This window comes from Chanodichthys erythropterus, chromosome 11 (genome assembly GCF_024489055.1).
Source record: "Chanodichthys erythropterus isolate Z2021 chromosome 11, ASM2448905v1, whole genome shotgun sequence".
NCBI classification, from domain to species: domain Eukaryota; kingdom Metazoa; phylum Chordata; class Actinopteri; order Cypriniformes; family Xenocyprididae; genus Chanodichthys; species Chanodichthys erythropterus.
The window spans coordinates 51157422-51177472 of record NC_090231.1 but is presented as its reverse complement, the minus strand read 5'-3'; the positions used below and the strand labels follow the sequence as shown (position 1 = coordinate 51177472).

General features: G+C 36.9%; 1 protein-coding gene across 1 annotated transcript in view; it reads right to left on the bottom strand.

Annotated features, from left to right (window-relative positions):
- dhx15 (DEAH (Asp-Glu-Ala-His) box helicase 15) overlaps positions 1-20051 on the bottom strand; it is a 40710-nt gene that overhangs the window by 12248 nt on the left and 8411 nt on the right. The window contains exons 5-6 of the mRNA XM_067399997.1: positions 19329-19547; positions 11655-11822 (exon numbers count right to left, since the gene is read on the bottom strand). Of these exons, the coding sequence (XP_067256098.1) occupies positions 11655-11822; positions 19329-19547 (387 nt within the window). The remainder of the gene's footprint in view (positions 1-11654; positions 11823-19328; positions 19548-20051) is intronic.

The window sequence follows — 20051 nt, the reverse complement described above, 5'->3', positions numbered from 1 at the left end:
TGCTGAGATGACAATGTCCAAGACGACAGCTAAAGCTTCAGAAGAGCTTCATAACATTGCATACGTAAGGGTGGCTTACTGGCACAAGTCAAAAAAAACAAATGGGAGTGTCATGCATCACAGAACGAGAAACACCAATCTGAGTCAAGTGACCGGTAGGGCGAAGTCTCTATCATTTTATAAGGTTTTGCTTTGTGTTCAATTCAAATCTATGTAAGTGGCCCAGAAAAATCTGAGCAGGCCCCCAGAGCTGTAGATGGATGTTGTTGGTGGATGACAAAGAGGCGTACATTCATAGAAAACAACAGTTTTGAAAGTTGCTCACATGCAAGTCATGTATTAAATGACTGGAGAAGTTTGGTGTACATCACCAGAGAGAAGTCTATCGTTTCACCTGAAGATCAACCATTTTATTAAATTACAAGATCAAAAATAAATTTAAGAAAATGAAACCTGCATAGATGAATCATACATAATAATAGAGATCGACCCATGTATCGATTTCCCGATATTTAAGCATTTTACCATAATCGGATATTGGTTTTGTAATATGGGATTTACGGATAAACGCCACCATCTTGTGGCCGTTTTGAGAATTGCGCGCAGGATCAACATTTCAGCGCATCTGAGGGGAGACAAGACAACGGCGTGCACAAGTAAAGTATAATTACCTGCTTTGCTTTAATTAGTAAACTTTATTTAACATAACCGCCATTAATGCACAAATTAGATGTGTTGCATAAATGCCTGAAATGTAGCTAGTTTATGCAGCTTGTCTCTAAGACATAGAGACAAGCTCACGGAGTCATGTAAGATAATCCGTCATGTCCTGTCCAAATAAAGATGTAACTTTGCATGAATAAAATACATGAATGAGCACATGTTGGAAATAAAAGCGCTGAATTTAATTCTCTCTGTTGTCTATGCTCAGCTCAGTCTCGTGAAGTCATCTGCATTTTGCTGTTCACTCAGCGGGTTGATGCTCAGGAAATGCTCCACGGCCACCGCATGTAACTTTTAACAAGATTCACTTGTTTAAAACACCATAATTATATAAACATTTACAATATATCCATTAATTCGCTAACAAACATCCAAGTAAACAACTTATTTAATTATCTCTGCGAGCAATCGCGGTTTGAGTAGCATATAGTTCTGTGTAAATGCATAGATAAACAGGGCTTTGTCAGCAGATATTTCATAATCTAGAATGACAAAAACATTAATAATTCTGTTATAACATACCAGTTGAGAAATGCAATAAAACACAATGTTTTGTTTATATTCCAATATTCCAGAATATATTATTCAGTTATTTAACATTATCCAGCAAATTATTCTTCACTCTCTAGCCTATTAAACAGCTTATAAATCTATTAAAACTGTAGTTTAAAATTAAGTATTACATTTCTGCAAAGTCGATATAACTCCTGTCTTTATTTTCTCCATTTGAAAACAGACATTCTACATTTATTTTGCCTATTGTTTACAGTAGTGTTGCTGCTGATGCTTTTTATAAATAAAATTATTTTTATAATATGAAGATTAAAATTAAAATTTATTGGTGTATAAATAAGATTTGTTTTGTTTTCTATGCAAGGAGGGAGTGATTGATATAAATAAAATGGTTTGGTTCAGTGGTGCTGTAATCGTGTCAAAAACATAAGTATAACAGTAAATAAATATAGGTTCTGCATATCGGTTATTGGGCACACACACAAATTGGTACTAAAAAAAAAAATCATTATCGGCCGATCACTATATAATAAAAATAAATAAATGAATAGGGTGAATTTACATTTCATGTCAGCTAAGTCTTATATTGACTAAGTCTGATATTCTGGTCCCTAAATATGGCTCAGGTACCCACTTTCAAATAAAATCTAGGGAATTTTTTGCACCTTTTTATCAAAAAGAATTCAGATGTCTTGCAGCAATACACTCATAGTTCTGCCTACAGCAGAAACAAGTTTAATTCATTATGTTAGGGATTTATTTAAAAATCATTACCCTAAGTGGGAGAGTTCTTGCTTTTGCACTCTACTAAAAAAAATGTTTTGCTATGTAAATTTGCTAAATATAAATTGAGTTTCATAAAACTTTTATTCTGGCCTCCATTATTAACAGAAAACAAATAATGGAGACAAACCTTATATTTCATGTAATTCAGCCTCCTCAAATGCCTTTCAGGGACTTAAATCCTACATTTATAAATGGATTTCTCTCTAGCCACAAAATGCTTGGCTTGATTGCAGCAGAGGGTTTTTTTCTTTTCTTTTTTTAAACTCTATTCATGGAGCCTTTGACCTGATGTAATTCAGCTGCTGAAAAGAATCGTCTACCTATATATTCTATATATTCATAGAAAGGCTAGGAGAATTTGCTGAAAAAAAGGCCATCTGGAGTCTGAAGACTGGGGGCTACGACCCAATGCCCACAGAGCGTGCTCCTAACAGACCACTGAATGACAGCGGGGTCCGGAGCACTCCAGACATATGATAAAAAGAAATGAGGGCTCCTAACCAGTCTGCATCCTTTCAGAAAATAGGGCCACCTGGGAAAGACCTTTGAGATGAAATATATTCCAGTGGTAGCCATGAAAATTATCGAAAGGTGAGCACCACTGGAATGAATTTCACAGCAAAAACACTAAATGCATTACAAGTACTTAGTCATACTCATTGAACCATGAGGTGTTGAGAAATTGCATCTTTTAGGAGGCAATGATCCATGCGCAAGTGGTCTGGAAAAAAGTTGGCGGGCTGACCGAACAAGGCTAATACCATCAACATTTCACTTGAATAAGAGCAATTTCAATTCTCTCGAATGAGCCTCTCATTCAATGTTCATTTTTGGTAAAATACCTTATGGTAGACACTTGCACTACATACCCTACTGGTCAAAAGATTGAATTATTATTTTTTGTATTTTTTTTTACATTTTGGAAGAATTCTCTTTTGCACACCAAGGCTACATTTATGTGATCAAAATTACAGTAAAATAGTATTTAATATTGTGAAATATTAAAAATTTAAAACAACTGTATTTTAAAAATGATGTATTTTAAAAATGATGCATTTTAAAATGTAATTTATTCCTGTAATGGCAAAATCATTAGTCCACTCTGCTCAAGAAATATTATAAATGCTATAAAATTTTGCTGATGCTTTTTTCAGGAATCTGATGAATAGAAAAATTTAACAGCCTTTATTTGAATTAGTAAAGACATTTTATAATGTTACAAAAGTTTTCTGTCACTTTGAATCAGTTTATTGCACACTTTCTAAATAAAAGGTATTTTTTTTAATACCTTATCGCAAACTTTTAAATGGTTGTGTATCTCAGTTTCCACAAAAATATTAAGCCGTTTTGATCTTTGATGATAAATGTTTCTTGATCATGTGACACTGAAGACTGGAGTAATACACATTTTCACATGAGTAAATTACTTTTAGTATTTTTTTTTTTTTTTTATTAAAACAAAATTGTCATATTAGACAATATTACTGCATTTCTGATTAACTAAATACAGCCCAGGTGAACATTTATTTCAGAAGCATTAAAGAAATCGAAACTTTTGACTGGTAGTGTAACTTCATGGTAGTGCTGCAAACAAAACCTTTTTACAAGTGCATTTTTTGCATTACTGGTGGGCGATAATCTTATATTCAAACGTTTGTGCCATTAAATCGGATGTGCTACTATTCAGGCAATCAGCTATAAGCATGTCGACAGTTTTACTTTGAGAAATTCTCTTTTAACTGTTGCTCCGCCATGACAGAAGCTGACCAGACAGAGTTGCTCGCATTTCATATTGAAAAATAAGGGAGACCCTGCCTTCAATCACTCTGAATTAAAAGTGACTATGGAAACCATGGCGATTGCAAACAGACCGAGACGGCTCCTGTCTGTCTGCTGCTATATTGAACTAAACAGACATTTCGTCAGCAATAGCACAATTCCATTGTGCCTCAGGGTTTTTAAGCAGCATGAGGGGAAGAAGCTCCAAACATCATCATCATCATTATTATTACTGGGCTGTATCGACAACCTTTAAAACCAATGGACATAGAACAGACATGCTTATGACTTTGCTTATAGAGAAGAGTGACATCAAATGTTTTGGCTACAAGCTAAGGTATGCATGAACATGGTCTCTATCAGGTTAGAAGTGTCTAAATACTTCACATTCTGCAGCATCTGGAGGAAGACCACTTTCTATCCAGTTACAGTTATTAATAGGGATGCACTGATGTATCGGCCGATTTTTGCTCAATTTACAACCATCGGCATATCAGCTGTAGCAGGAAAAAAGGCAGATGTAACAAACCAATGGTTTCTTAATTAACTGCGTGAAGGAACTGAGCTTTATAATGACTGCTGTGAAGTGCTGCCGTCTGTGCTTTTGTTAATCAAATAACAAAAGATCGCACACTATTCTTGACTAAACTTCTGAAACTTTCATAAGTGTAGCGGACCCCATCGGAATGAAGACTAAAACTTTACTGATGTTTTATTAAGTTTATTGTGTCCATTTTCACTCCAAAAAATTCACTACAAAAGCTAAACAATACAAAGCCCAAGTGCACATTATTATCTCTCTCTCTCTCTCTCTCTCTCATTATCATTAACATACAGGGAGTTACTCAAAACACTTATTACAACTAACAGTAAACGAATACATACCGATCTTATGCCTTTTCAGGAGTGCTTAATAAACTGACAAACTTTAAAGCTGCAAAATATCTCTGAAGAACTGTTTGCTCTCCATTACCCTTATAGCTCTGTAGATGAGAAAACCCATCAAAATAAAAGTCCAGCCTTAGTAAAGGAGAAAGTGCAGATGTCATACATATCTAACCTTACAAAAAGTATTAAAATGTATACAAAAACAAATTAGAAGATTAACCACAATAAAGTCTGTTACAATAAAGGATTAATATGCATATAATTTATACAGTGAAGAATTTTCAGTGTTATTTTACATTTCTTTATTTCTGTACCTGGGTTACTGTAGCAACTGCCTAGCAACCATCCAGAACACCCTAGCAACCGCCTAGCAACACCGTAGTGACCACCCCAGGTACCTTAGCAACACCCTAGCAACCACCCAGGTTACCATAGCAACCGCCTAGCAACCACCCAGAACACCGTTTATTTCATATGTATCTTTGTTTTGTCTTTATATAGGCCTGCTAAATGTTAAATGGATCCAATCCATGTTCATTAAAAATTATTTGATGATACAGCAATAAATCTGTTATTTTAATGCAGGCCGTTTTGAACTTTGCTTATTTAAGAAACATGATCAAAATACTATCTATTTTGATGACAAAATTTCAAATAAGAGAGGAAGTAACAAATATCAGTATCGGCCAATAATTGTTTGTTAAAATCTGTATCAGCCTCAAAAATAATCATATCGTTGCATCCCTAGTTATTAACAAGCAAAACTTGCCACCAAAAGCAGGTATTCATTAAGGATAGTTTTAAGTGGTTAACACATACACGGCAGCCTCACCATCTCTTTAATTCTTCCATAACCCTCCATTCCTGTAGTCAGCACAAGGGAGATCTTGCCACATCCCAATTAACTCGAGGATCAAGAATGTTGCTGCCAAAATTTGCCATAGTCCTCAATTTCCATACATGTGACTGCTGAGAGTCACATGAAGTTAAATCCCATCTAATAAATTCATGAATCAGCAGTGCAATAGGGCTGTTGGAATTGTCCTGAAGGAAGAGGTGACTGCAAGGTGCAGATCTAAATATCCACACTCGCGCCCCGTATCTGCCAAAGGTTGCTTATATGCATTGTATTTAATATATGCCAGAGGGTGTGAAGAGTTGACATTTTTACAAGGTAATCTGAGCCTATCCGTATGTACTGCTGCCACCGAAGGACAGAAAAGCAAGATGCCAGAAAAATAAATAAATCGAAGACACTGTACAGATACTGCACACTCAAAAAAAAAAACAAAAAAAGATTTTTGCTGCTTGTTCAAATTACTTTGTTAAAATGACCTAATGCAACTAACCTTGAACATTCTGTTACAACTTAAATTTGCACTTGTGCTTAGGCTCTAAAGGGCTACATGATAACCATGATGTTGTATGTTGCTTCACTCAAGGAGCCATAACTGTGCTAATGCCAGTATTGAGACCATAATAAGCTATAAATAATAATAAACATGGTTCTCTTTAGCATGTTAGTTATTAACCAACACAGGAACTTTATTTTATTTTTAATTTAAGTTCCAGGTAATAGCTAAACAACATCTTATTTTAATTTAGTTTAACTTGATGTACTAATGACAAAAGGAAATTGTGATATTAATGATTAATTGACAATCGATTGATTGTCGTTTATTTAATCAATAAAACATTTCAGTGGGCGATTAAGCAAGGTCATCATTAGAGTGCATATTTTTGAGGTGCATATGGCTCATGGACAAAACACACATGCAGCAGACATGACGAAAACTGTAGTTAGGTATTCTAAATGTATTAATACCTTCAATAATGGATTAGGTAGACTAGCCTTTTATCTTGAAACAAACCAAGGGTCCAAAAACCCTCCAAACAAGTGATTTTACTCAAGAACTACTTATGTAAATGCCACAATAACAGTACATAGAATAAACAACAAGTAATACGATCCTGGTGGATGAGTGATTTTCCAGCGCCGTTTCAGCTGTGCGCTCCAATCTATGGCGTGTAGTAAATCAAGATTCGTCATCTTAGCAACCAAACCAATCCAAGCATGCTCCAGTGGTAAAACGGTGTCTGACTGGTCTCTACACAATGACCCTTATTTACTAAATGAACGTACGACAGAAAATTGTGTGTATGCTCATTTCCATGCCAAACTTGGCATTTATCAACATGGACGCGAGCGGTGGCTACAATCAAATCTCACGTCAGGTTTCAGTTCATGTACGCAAGTTTGAGTTAACGTGAACTTACGAGCAGCAAAGCAAATCTGGTGGAGAGTTATGAGAGCATTCTGTTCATTTAGAATATTTTTCTGAACCACCGACGCTTTTGAACCGATCATTATCCGTTAAACGACAAAATTAGAACGTCAAATTAAAATTTAATTAGAATAGATGGGTGTCTGTGACCCATCGGAAATCCCACAAATGTTTTTTTTTTTTTTTTTCTTCCCTGGGGTTTAGGTTTACATGCGCAAATAGCAATACAACACCCCACAAACAAGTTCACAGAAACTGAGAGGGCAGAAAGCACAACACATTTGTTCTATTTCTTTATTTTATTAAATCCAACCAATCATGCAGGTGCCTCGCACATACATACACACACAACATCAGGGGCTGTATTCATAAAACATTTTATCTTACCACTAAGAGTTCTCCTAAATAGCAGTAAAAGTTCTTAGCTAAGACTTTTCTCTTAAAACCTATTCACGAAGCTGCTGAGACAAACTTTTACTAAGGAATAGACTGAAGTCTTAAGCTAAGAGTAAGGGCGGGGTTGACCTCATTGCTATGGAGTAAACACACAGTGATTGGCTGATGGGGAGGAGTCAGTGATTTAATCACAGAAATATTGTAGAATGAGGTGTCATTTTTCCATATTAAAATAAAGGTTTTAAAATACAAATGTTGCCCTATTCAAATAAATGTTTTTTTAATAAAAATTTTCCCACAGTCAAAATAAAATGTTGACATTTTTGCCATAAAGGTTTTAAAATGTAGGCTAAGTGTCACTAATTAAACTATACAGTTAATTGTCCAACTCTTGGTTGTCTGCATCTCAAGAGAATGCAGAATTCAACCGACAAATTATGTTTTATAAACAAAGTTTGGGAGAAACACATTCAAACGGTCTTTCTAATCATCATGAGGAGGAGGAATACACACAGACGATATATACTCTATTAAATTATTTGTAAGTGTGAACCCATGAAAACCACTGCCACAGGTAATCAGACAATATTTATTTATTTGTTAAAGATTAATTTTTGGCATCTCATCATAGATTCAAATCTATAAATCATTTTTTATTGCATTGCATTTTATTGCATTTATGAAGCAAAGGTTCAGCACCTAAGGCTCTGTCGCTATTGTCTCAATAGTGTTCAGTGTCTTTGGGTGGATTAGGACTGTTTGTGATTTGGTCTTAGTGACTTAGGAGTCCTCTTGACTACTCCTAACGTTTCACAGATTTAGGAGCTAGTTTTAGCGCTAAAATGCTTTGTGAAATACTCTTAGAGCAAAAATTTAGGAGTCCTAAAATTAGGACTGACACGCCCATTATTTTTAAGAGTTTCTCCTAAATCTGCAATTTAGGAGCTACTTTTAGCTTTAAGATGTTTTGTGAATACGGCCCCAGTTCTACATTGCTAATTTTACATTTCAGCAAGGTCAAACTAAAATGAAGTCAAAACAAAAGTTACAAATACGGAAACATACATTTATAATGTTTGTAAACGATTCATTTTATTTGCCGGTATTTCATATTCATATAAATTAATTGTTTGAAATTAAGGTTAATGGGTCTTTTGGAATAAGATCAATTTCTCTTTCATGAGATTACTTCTTCATGAACATCCTATAGAGACGGAGCGATACGCGTCAATCTGAAAACCACGCCCACCGGGGGGGGAAACAATCCAACAGTCCCCCCTGACTTTATATAGTGTGAGGCGTAAAACTATAGCGTAAAAAAATAGAACAATGTCTAAAAGCTGCTATGTGACATGGTGTACAGCAAACAAGCTAAAAAACCCAGAACTACGTTTTTATAAGCTGTCGACACCAAAAAACAAATGTTTAAGGACACAAACGTAGATACAGGCAGTGAAACAGAGCGCAACGGGTCATATTACTATAAGAACTAGACATTGTTCTGTTTTTTTGTTATAAGCCAGAATGACAAGGAGGCAGCCTCACGCTATACAAAATCAATGAAGACTGCTGGATTGTTTTCCCCTCCGGTGTGGGCGTGGCCTAAATGCGCTCTGTCTCTATAGCTTGGAGGCCAAGCAGCATGTGATGATTTACGCATTGTCTCGTGTGTTTGGGCTAAATCGAGAGCACCTACTATAGTTTACTAACATTTCGAAGTTAGTACAAAAACATGCCGCAAAAGCATCATATGTATACTGTTTATATGCGCGTTGGCGGCATTTTTTCATACCAATACCTGGTATAGTTAGGTCTCTAACTGAAACAAATATGCTGCCTGTATTCTGCTACGAGAGACCTTTTCAATGATATATGACAAGTCTATGGTTATGTACGAAGATTTTACGGATCACAATTTCATTTAAAAGCAGTTATTTTTCATGCTATGAAAATAGAGCACTTCTAATGTCAGCAAATTCAAAAGCACTTGGTGATGTCATAATACCTATATTCAACATGAAGCCAAGCTTCTAACCTTTAAAATGACATTTTTTTGCTTGGTAAAGCAAATGCTTGCAAAAAAGTTGTTTTTGCGGCTGACCTTATTGCATATGCATTTGAAGGAGTTTCCCTTTCAGGCGCAATTTATGGGAGGAGAGTATTTAAATTAATCGCGCAATGTGGTTTAGTAATGTTTGCTCCATTATTTAACACCCAAAAAAAGCACGTCTTAACCCATTTTGCGACACGGCTGCAATTGTTGCTGCTAGGAGGAGACACCGCAGAGAACAGAGAGTGCGTGGTAGAAGGGAGAAAATATTTTCCACTCGTATTCACTTCTTTGGAATGCTAGAGGAAGATGTTATCCGTATATTACATGTCACAAGTTGTCTCAACCGCACCTGATGAGCATCAGCTCTGCTTATTTGCGACAACGTTAATTTGCACTGCTCTTGGTAGATTGCATTGGTCATTACGTAAATTATTTGATCACGTCTGTGTTCTTTAATTTCTGCGTCAGCAGATCACGCACAAAACTTGCCAGTCCCATCGGCGCATTTGTGGAGTTGCGCTCATGCTAATTTGCCCCGTTTAGTAAATCTTGCCCTATGTCATTAAAATAAAAGATAAAATAACATAGCAACAAAATCAAAATGTCATGAAAATCATTGGGGGTTTTTTTGTTGTTTTTTTATATAACCTTTTCTGAACAAGCATTTCTCTGTTCGCATAACAGGGGTTGCAGCATATTCACATCAGCCCCAACGAATCCATGTTCACTTTCATTTTTCTTCTGAACAGTGCAAGCAAACAGCGGCGGATGTTTGAACTTCTGAAGCAGCTTATGCCCTGGCTTACGAGTAATCAAACCTCGGAGAAACCCAGAGCCTCTTTAAACATGGAAGTGGTCAGGGGAGAGATGAAATGACAATGCCCTAGCGGAGAGGAATGGACGAGGCAGATACTTGATATCTGAAGCAGGCGGATGCTGATGCTCTTTGGTACATCAAAACACAAACCAGGCATGTAGCCAAGACTTCGTTATTGCAACTAATACAGCCATCAAGTTGAAGGAACAAGAACGAGGAATTTTGCGGATCATTGAACGTTTGCATTCGTTCATTAGGACATCAGTAATCTTTGCCGGCAATAATGACAAGCGGAGCGGTTTCTGTATGGGAAGCTGGGGCGATGACTCATTTATCAACTCCTCATCAGATGTTCAGCTAAATGTTTGCAAACTCATTGCTGATGATCAGCTGTGATATTCTGTCAGATCTTTGGCCAGTCACGCAGGCGTCCAGGTGCGTCAGGGTTGTTTGAGAGAAGTAGTGAAATGAGAACAGAGAAAACAAAAGTACGATTGCGTCTGCACAACCTCCTGCTAAGTGTAAAGGATGACAGACGATGAAACATTTTACAGTGGATGAGCTCTGATAAAACATCTACAGTGAATCTCATTCTTTCAAAACCAACATGCCAAAAAATGGCAAATGACCATATTCAAGTCAGGAGACAGATGGGAAGCAGAACAGGATGGAGTGAAAGCAAACGGTCCAAAACAGACTCAAGGAGAGGGAAGAAAAAAAAAAAAAAAAAAGATTACTGCTCTAACACTTTTCAAACGATAGAAGGATGAGTAAATTTCCTTTCCAAAATTAGAGAAAAGAATCATATGCTGACAAAAGTAGCATATGTTATGAGTCATTGCTATACCAAAGCTAAAGATGGAAGAGGAGAAAAAAGAAAACTCATTTCCACCATTCCCTGCTCCTCATTCTTCCCTCTACAGACAAACTTGAGTCTTTCTCTCATCCTCTTCTTTCTTTAAATGGATTTAAGAGGCTACTATGGCTGTGCCAATACGAATATCAATGTTTTGATTGTTTGATATAATATTCCACTGACAAAGGTGAAAGGGATAGTTGACCCAAAAATAAAAACCATTTACCCTCATGTTGTTCCAAATCCATTAGACTTTCATTCACTACTATTATAATTAATATTTAATGCACGGAAGATTTGATTAAATGGACATTCAATGCATGGACAAAAATTTAGAGAATCAAAGACGAATGAAAGTCTTATGTTTGTTGGGTCATTTTTCATTTTTGGATAAACAATCCCCTTCACTTTTGTCTGTGGAATATTCATTTCAAAATCACTCTCTCACTCGCTCTTAAAAAAAACAATACATTAGAGGGACTAAAAGCGATACCTTTCATGAAAATGCTATGTTGCAATCTTGTTACATGTATCGTGATGTGTGGCGGTGATGTTTACCTTCCTGCCAATGGCACCGCTGGGTTTGCGGGGTGGAGGTGGCTCAAAGATCCTCTGCTGTTGCTGTGGTGGCAGCGTGGAGTAGAGCGGGATGATTTTGATGTCGCCAACCTCAGGGCCGAGATCATCAATCTCACGTTTGATCCGTTTGCAGGCTTCGTCGATTTCCTAGAATGTAAACAGACTGATGTTAGAGGCCACAGACTGAGAATCAGGTCCAAAATGACCACTTTCTAAGTGCCAAAAGACATTTTTGGTGTTTAAATTCAATCAAAGTGCTCAACATATTAAGAACTGCAACATAACTGCAAATGTCAGCCATTTCAAATTTGTTTAATTACTAACTAGGCTCACGGGAAAAATGTGCCTCTACATCAAAAAAAACAATTGGTGTAGGATTTCCTTTCCACAATTGTTAGTAATTTGCTAGCAAATAGTAACAAATAATTACAATGAAGCAGCAAGTAACTAGGGATGTTCCAATCCAAGCTTTTTGTGCCCCGGATCCTATTGGAGTCATTGAATATTGAGTATGTATTCCAGAAAATGGCTAGTTTATAACGGCTAGTTTTTTTCCTTCAATCTGACCTAAGAAACCAAACTAGAACGCTGTAACAAAACCACAATGTTCCCATAGGATTTTGTGACTGGAGTCCAATGTCATTTTGGACTCCACTGACTTCCAATGTATGGAAAATATCTTATTTTATGTTACACATAAGAAAGTCATACAGGTTTGGAAAGAATATGAATGACTATGATTGAGTAAATGACGACAACTGACACTTTTGGTGAACTATCCTTTCAAAAACAGGGAGAATAGGGTGTTTTGACAAACAGTAATATTATTTTCATATGCTTTTACAACATTATGCATTCCAGATCAGTGAGTTGTGTAATCTACCCTCTATTTGTCCAACTTCAAATCATATCAACTGATTTTGGATCAGCTACCCAATAATCTCCACCTTAGCCACTTTTACAAACATCATTAACTGCTAGATCAATTCCTCGATGCTGGAAACACCAGCATCACTGAGGCTTGGGTGGTTTAGTTGCGGTACACTTGACATGCCAGTTGTGTCAACGGAGTGAGAAAAAAAAAAAGCTGGAGTGCATGGCGTGCATGGTGCTTGGGTAAGATCCCTATGGCTGCACTTATCAACAGCGGCAGACACAAGGGCATGCGCACTCTCACACGCAAGCTTTATTATTCCAGATGGCAATGTAGTAGGGCTAATGTGAGATGAGAAAGCAGCAATGATGCATAACCAGGAGCAAATCACAACAGATCAGTTAAGTAATGCTGAACGTCACAAACATTGTGGGCTTGAGATCTAGAAATACATGACAGTCGCCATAGCAAATTAGATAGCACTGATCCAACCAGCTCAAATGTACATATTGAAGCACAAACCATTAACAAGCTACACATTTTACAAGAATGTGTTAAAATAAAGTTAATCCAGACCACTGTTACCATTACTAAATGCGTTCTTTCGCAAGTCAGAGAAAATATTCACTATATTCACAAATGAAGAATGCTCTGTATTTACTACAAAGCTTTGTCTTTATGCATGAGCACATTACGCTCATCACAAGTGGAATGGTCCTACTGATACGAAGTCACAGCTTATGCAGTACTGCCATCCTCAGGTAAAGGTAAGTATTGCGACTTAAACAGGAAAGAGATCAATGATAAACAGTCAAGCAATGATCTCTACAAAAACTTCAGGCTGTTATAATAAAGCATTTATCGATGCATTGCGACATCTAAAGGCCCTAAACATCTCAGAGACATTTTACTTTAAACTCTTTCATTGCGTATCCAAGCAGCCATAGCTGATCATTTATCCATAAAAGCATTAAAGCTCGTAAGCGTGCTGATATCCCAGACACGGTAGTCCGTGCATGCTCTACACTGCTCCCTGGGGTACAATATGCGCAGAAAATGGCGCCGGTGGCCATGTGCATCTTAATCAAAGCTCTGCCACAACGGAGCAGGACAAGGCAAATCTGAATGGATTGATCAAATTAGCCAAAGTATTAATAGTCCATCAGCCCTTGGGAAGCGGCAGCTGTCAGGAGGACTGCTATATGTGCTGCCAAGGCACCAGGGAGAGAGGGACACGCGGCTGTGCCAATGCAGAAGAGCCTGCACCTGGAGCAGGGCGCCAAATCCAGATCCCTCGCTTCTCGCAGCGGGCACGATACAATGCTGGAGGAAAATATTTTAAATGGCCCCTTTAATCTACATGCTGCAGATGCAAATTAGCTGGCACAGATCTAAAGGAAAACACTAATCTTAATCAGTGGTAATTTAGACCTGATTTGAACGAGCAAAGTTGAACAAATAACTGCACCGTATCTGCGAGGGTTTTTTCGTTTTGAAAGATTGTGTGGTTTAAAACTAATTGCTGTTTGCAAGTTTGCAAAAAAGCCTGAAGAGTTAAGTCATTCATTTCTTCAGCAGAGTTTCGTTGCATTAACAGGACCAAGGAAAAGATAAATAACCTTTTTATCCCCTAAAACGGAGTGGGCAAACTAGTGTAAATTGCTCAACTAAAATGAGGCGCCTTAACTGATGAAAGCAGCACTTCTCAAAGTCCGGACTCCGGTCTGGATCCGGACCCGGAGGGAATTCAATCTGGACCCACCTCCATTTCGTATTTCAACAGCAGTAATTGTGTGTAAGGGATTAAAAGTCTGGATTTCCTACTTTGATAAAAGCATGTCAACATCATTTGTTTAGTGTTTTATGTCTTTTTGGAGATGGTCCGAAGGTGAGATATTTAAAGTTTTCCTCCATAATTCAGTTGCCATGACATCCAGTGAGTGTATACTTTTTACGTAACTGGGTGAGAGTCGTGCGACACTTCACCACAGTAAGCGTTTGAATGGGTGTGGAGCAGTGGTTCTCAACATGCGGCCCGTCACGAATGTAAATGCAGCCCGCGATATACCGACCACAATAATAATAAAAAATTATAACATACAATTTATTTGTTTAAAAATTTAAATTAAAGTGAATTAAATAAATATAAATTAGCTATAATGCTTTATTTGTCATATAAAATAATTTTGGTGAGCATTTATTATTTTCAGACATCAGGCAATGTAGGCTAATGATGCAATCACTCAGTTAACGAAACAAACAAGTGCGCGCTTAGGAAGAATTCAAACAGTAGCCATTAATTTTGTAAATTTAAACCTCAAAATGGTCAAATTTGTTATTAAAGAAGAAAAACTAAATGTGGAACATAAAATGAAGGAACACATGCAAACAAGAAGAGTCGCGGCATCAGCAGTAAATGCAAGAATAATGGAAGAATCAGTTTGCTGTTAATGAGCGATGGGCAGCCTTCCTGTTTGCTCTGTAGTAAAGTACTTGACAAGCAAAACCTACAATTTCAAAAGACTGAACTATGAATTCGATGTGTTTGTTTGAGGTAATTTAAATCAGTAAAAATAACCGCATTCAGCGCACCCGCGGCTGGAATGAGTCCAACTCTGCGCGCGCTCGCGGATCCGAAGCTGCGCAAGGGATTGCGACATGACAGAATGCTTGATATTGTCAGAGATTGTAATTAGCCTACAGTGCGCTCAGTGTTGTTTGTAAAAAGAGCTGAGTAACATTTGCTTAAAGCGTTTATGTGATTGTTTGGTGACTATTGCGATGCTGTTGAAGAGAGTCATAAAGTCATACACAATTAAATAGCAACTTAAAGTGATTGTATATACAGTTTGTGTGTTCATTGAGCATTACTGATAATTATTGTAAAGCCAATGTCAGTAAGTTATTTTTTATTTGTTATTTATTGTGTGCAACATCTAGGTATAATAGTATTATCTGCTAATACCATAACATTAAATCTGATTGGTTTGCATTGGTGATGTCATATGTAAATGATATGCGGCCCGTGAGACTTGCACTTGAACCATTGTGCGGCCCATTGGGAAAAAGGTTGAGAACCACTGATCCAAAAAGTAACAAACTGAGCTACTATGTGACTAGCATAAACATTCTTGGCCTAGATTTTAGCATATTCAATCATTCTTTAAATGGGTGAAATATAATAGCCAACTCCACTACTGTGATCATTAGTCTCGTCATATGCTAAAGATGGGAAATGCTTAAGCACAGCACCCTTTCAACTGCCCTAGTCCATTTGCAGTCAGTTAACCTAATTAAAAACACATTAACAAGCCACCAAAGTGAATGCCTGCAACGCTAGATCTGAAATTCTTTTTTGTTCTTCTCTTAGGGGTAAAAAGAAGTTTGAAATACCTTTGCAGCTATATGCTGCTAGCGAACATCCTGACACCACCAACATGCTGGGAGTGGCATTTAGATGTATGTATGAATACAAGTTGTGTGCTTTACTCTCAGTAACAAAAACATAAAAATGGTGGTGAGAAAACAGCAGTTAATAATAAGAAAGCATCTGATTATGGGTCATTGACAAATAAAGCTTCAAAAAAAGGTGTTTTTTAAAAATCTTTTCAAAAATGGTGTAATGCACATTTGAGTCATGGACAATGTTTACATAAGTTTTAGTTGTTAAATAACATTTCAAAGTGTTTAATTTCTTGACCATGTCAGGTGGTACAACCAAATAGTTGTATGTATATATACACACTGTAGTTCTTTGTCAAGCTGTTTTGAACCCTAAAAATTTTGTTTCGGCCCAATTTTGTTCGAAATTAAGTCACACTAGTTTGCTCTTTGACTTCATTTGAAGCATATCGGGTCTTTAGTGCGAGTTAAAGTGACAAGTTGTGTCATTTCTTTTATGTAAACCCTAATTAGGAATGCCTTATGTAGGTTGACTTCCTGTATTAAAATGTTGGCCATTTCAACATTGCTCTGTTGGTTTGAGTATCCTGACACAGCAACTGCTTGCTGAACCAATGGAGTGAGTTTGGGGCAGGACTGCACAATATTGGAAAAAATATGATATTTTGCTTTTCTGCGATATGAAAATTTCACCAGATGATCTGAAAAGCTATATTTGTAAAGAATGAATCATTTGCACAAAGTAACAAGACAAATTACAAGCAAAGATAAACTCGACAGAACAAAGATACAAATGAATAAGCAGTGCTTTATGTTTTTCAGGTAAATCAAACGTAAAATAACACTGCATAGTCTTCACTGTACAAATTAAAATATAACAATACAATTCATCTTTGTTAAAGCTACAAAAGTGATTTTTTTTTTCTTTCACTTTTGTTGTTTGATTAACATTGGTGACAAAGCGGCAGGTATATTAGACTGTTATCACTTTAAGACGAATGTAAGGATCCAATATAATGATACATATCAGTTTCTCTCAATTTAGAGTTTACAACACATAACTGATTGGGTTTACAAAGATACTCGCTAAGATGGACATTTTTACTTAATTTTGCGTGCACGTGTCCGTTCAAGTTCAAAAATAACTTTGTTAAACTTTACAATTCACCCACGAATCATATGCGTTCCAAATTGGGGGACAGCTGGCAAATACGGATCACGATCAACTACGATCCCTATTCTGGACACCGCACATCCTGCGACGTGACTATCGCAGAGGCGTATATGGTGATAACGATGCTAAACAATATATCGTGCAGCCCTAGTAGATTTGTAAGTGTTTAGAACAATATTTTAATATGTAACATTTGAAACCACAAGCTATGCAGAAAATGCACCCTTAAACATCACAAGTGGAAACACAGAATTGGTCTGTTCATGATGAAGATCGGTCGCTTGTATTCGCTGACATTCTGGACTTGATAATGATTAGTTCACTGCAAAGAGAACAATCCTGCGCATCAATAAATCTCCACTCAATTAACATCCAATGGTGGTGGAGACACTCCAACTGCAACTTACTTCATTCATTCTGCAACGAGCCAGCGATCAATCTCACACCTCCAAATGAAAACGGATGTACACGACCAGACCCACTGGAGAAACTAATGACGGGAGTCGGCCGTTAATAAATAGGGTGTCAAATTATCTGATTAGGTGGATGGTGCGGAGATGTGACTTTTCTTTGAAAAAGGAAGTGAGAGACAAATGAAGGAAGTACAATGTTCAGTTATTTGACAAGTCAGACTCAACATGGCATAAAAGATCATTTGCCTGGCATGTTTTGCAAATGCAGTTTTGAATCTTCTGAATTACTTTAATTGCATAATTTCTGTCTTCTCATTATCTTTATGTAAAGCATCTAAAGAATTTAAGTTATTTTGTCTTTAATCTTTGCAAAAAGAGAGAAAAGGAAGAGAATAAATAAGCAAGGAACACTGGTGAGTCTCCATCTGTGACCGTATTTATCATTTGGGTGGGTCCCTGACCCTCCACTGCGCTCAGGTGAGCACTGGTTGGTGGAGACGTAAAATAATAAATGGCTTAATTTCAGGGCTGAATCTAGGTCATTCTCTGCCATCTCTCACAGGCTTTTGCCTTTGCGCCAAGGCCAGCTGTGTTCATGGCCATTATCAATCTAAGCATTGATCTCTTCTGCACTATTTAACTTTTCTGTGCGAGGCAGCTTGAAAAATGTCAAAAATGACAAATGTGGCTCATAATGAGCTTCTTGAATGTGAAGTCAAAGCTACACACACAACCAAAACAACAGGAAGCACCCACAGTAGGGTTTTATTGTTTTCTTTTACAATATTTGTATTTTAATACTTCATAAATGCAATGTGACTAAATCACTCTAGAGCCACAGATAGTCACGTCATGACAACGCCGATTATCTGATAGCACTACAAACTCAAACTTTACTAGTGCCTATCCAGAGCTGTGATATCAAATGCAGCAGACAATCAAATATAATTAAATGTTTTTGTTTTGCAAGCAATAGAATTAATTTAGGCAAAATAAATGACTATCACTATCTGAGAGTTATATGGTTGATCGTTGTTCAAAATTAGTTACTAGTAGCAGTATTGTAGCATTCATTAATATTTTTAATAAACCTTAATTTCTATACTGGGGGGGGGGGGGGGGGTCAGGGGTATGGGAAGGTCTATACATGTTCAATACTGACTGCTGTGTGTGTGCACTTGGATGGGTGAAATACTTGGCTACACATCATGTCACTTCCACTTTCACTTTAATTTTAGTGTTTGAGGGTTTTTTTAATAATTTTTATTAGTTTTATTACATATTTTTTTATTTAGTAATTTTAGCACTTGAACAAACATTCAGTTAGTTCCCAAGGCAGCCTTTCTAATGTTCTTAAAGTTTTTTCTCTTATTACATTTTTCATCTATTTTATTTAATTTTATTTAATTTTATTAAATTTCAGCTTTATATTAATTGATTAAATATTTTTATATTTTGTATAAAAATATTTTTAATATTTTTTACTTAGTAACACTTAACAGCAGCTAGGCTGACTATATATTATAATATCTAATATAATATAATAAATATATAAGTAACATACTTGGACTTTAGACAGAGTTCAAAAGTAAAATTAAAGAACTTTTTCCAGCATTTTCCAAGTACAGTCAGTGCTTGGAGTACAGGGAAGCAGTTTATAAATAAACTAAGGAAAAAATATCAAGCATTTTTGAGGACGATACTCAATTCAAGCACATTTCAAACCTTGAAAACATAACGGTTAAATTCAAGCATTTTCCACAAATCCTCCAGGACATCACAAACATTACCTCCTGTCCAGTGAGGAAGAGGAGTACATCTCCCTCATCTTCCTCACACATATGGATCTGGATGACTGTGCGAATGGCCGCTTCCAAGTAGTCTCTCTCCGGCTCGGGCGTGTAGAAGATCTCCACGGGATGCGTCCGGCCGGGAATGGTAAGCAAGGGGCAGTTGTCGAAATAAACCTGGAACTTTCCAGCGTCCAGAGTGGCACTCATTACAATGACCTGGGGAATAATAAACAGACTGAATTGGCTTTTGAACAGACAACTATTTCACACAGCACTTGGTAAAATCTGCTACTCTATGCCTGTGTCTACAGCAAGCACATCTCGTTCTCTCTGGGGACATTGTGCTTTTTTTTCTTTTTTTTCCTCCATTAGAATCATAGAGCCATTGTGAGGTCCACCCGGCACCTTTCCACATCATGACACGTTATAATTGCTCTTAAAGCATATTAAACTTTAAAGCCGGATGGGGACGCAGGGCCGAGGGATCACTTGGAGTCACCTAGACCTTATTTAACAGTCTCTGAACACATGTATAACCTTTGATTTGTTCCTGACAACAAGTAGTCATTACCCATCTGCTTTATGAGAATCGGTCCAGCACATTTCAGCCATAAAACTCGCTGTGCTTCTGCTATCCTTGGGCTGATGGCTTTCAAATGGGCTGACCCAGCAGCAGTCGCTTTACCTCCACTAAAGCGACTGGCTGTGCATTTCTGAGTG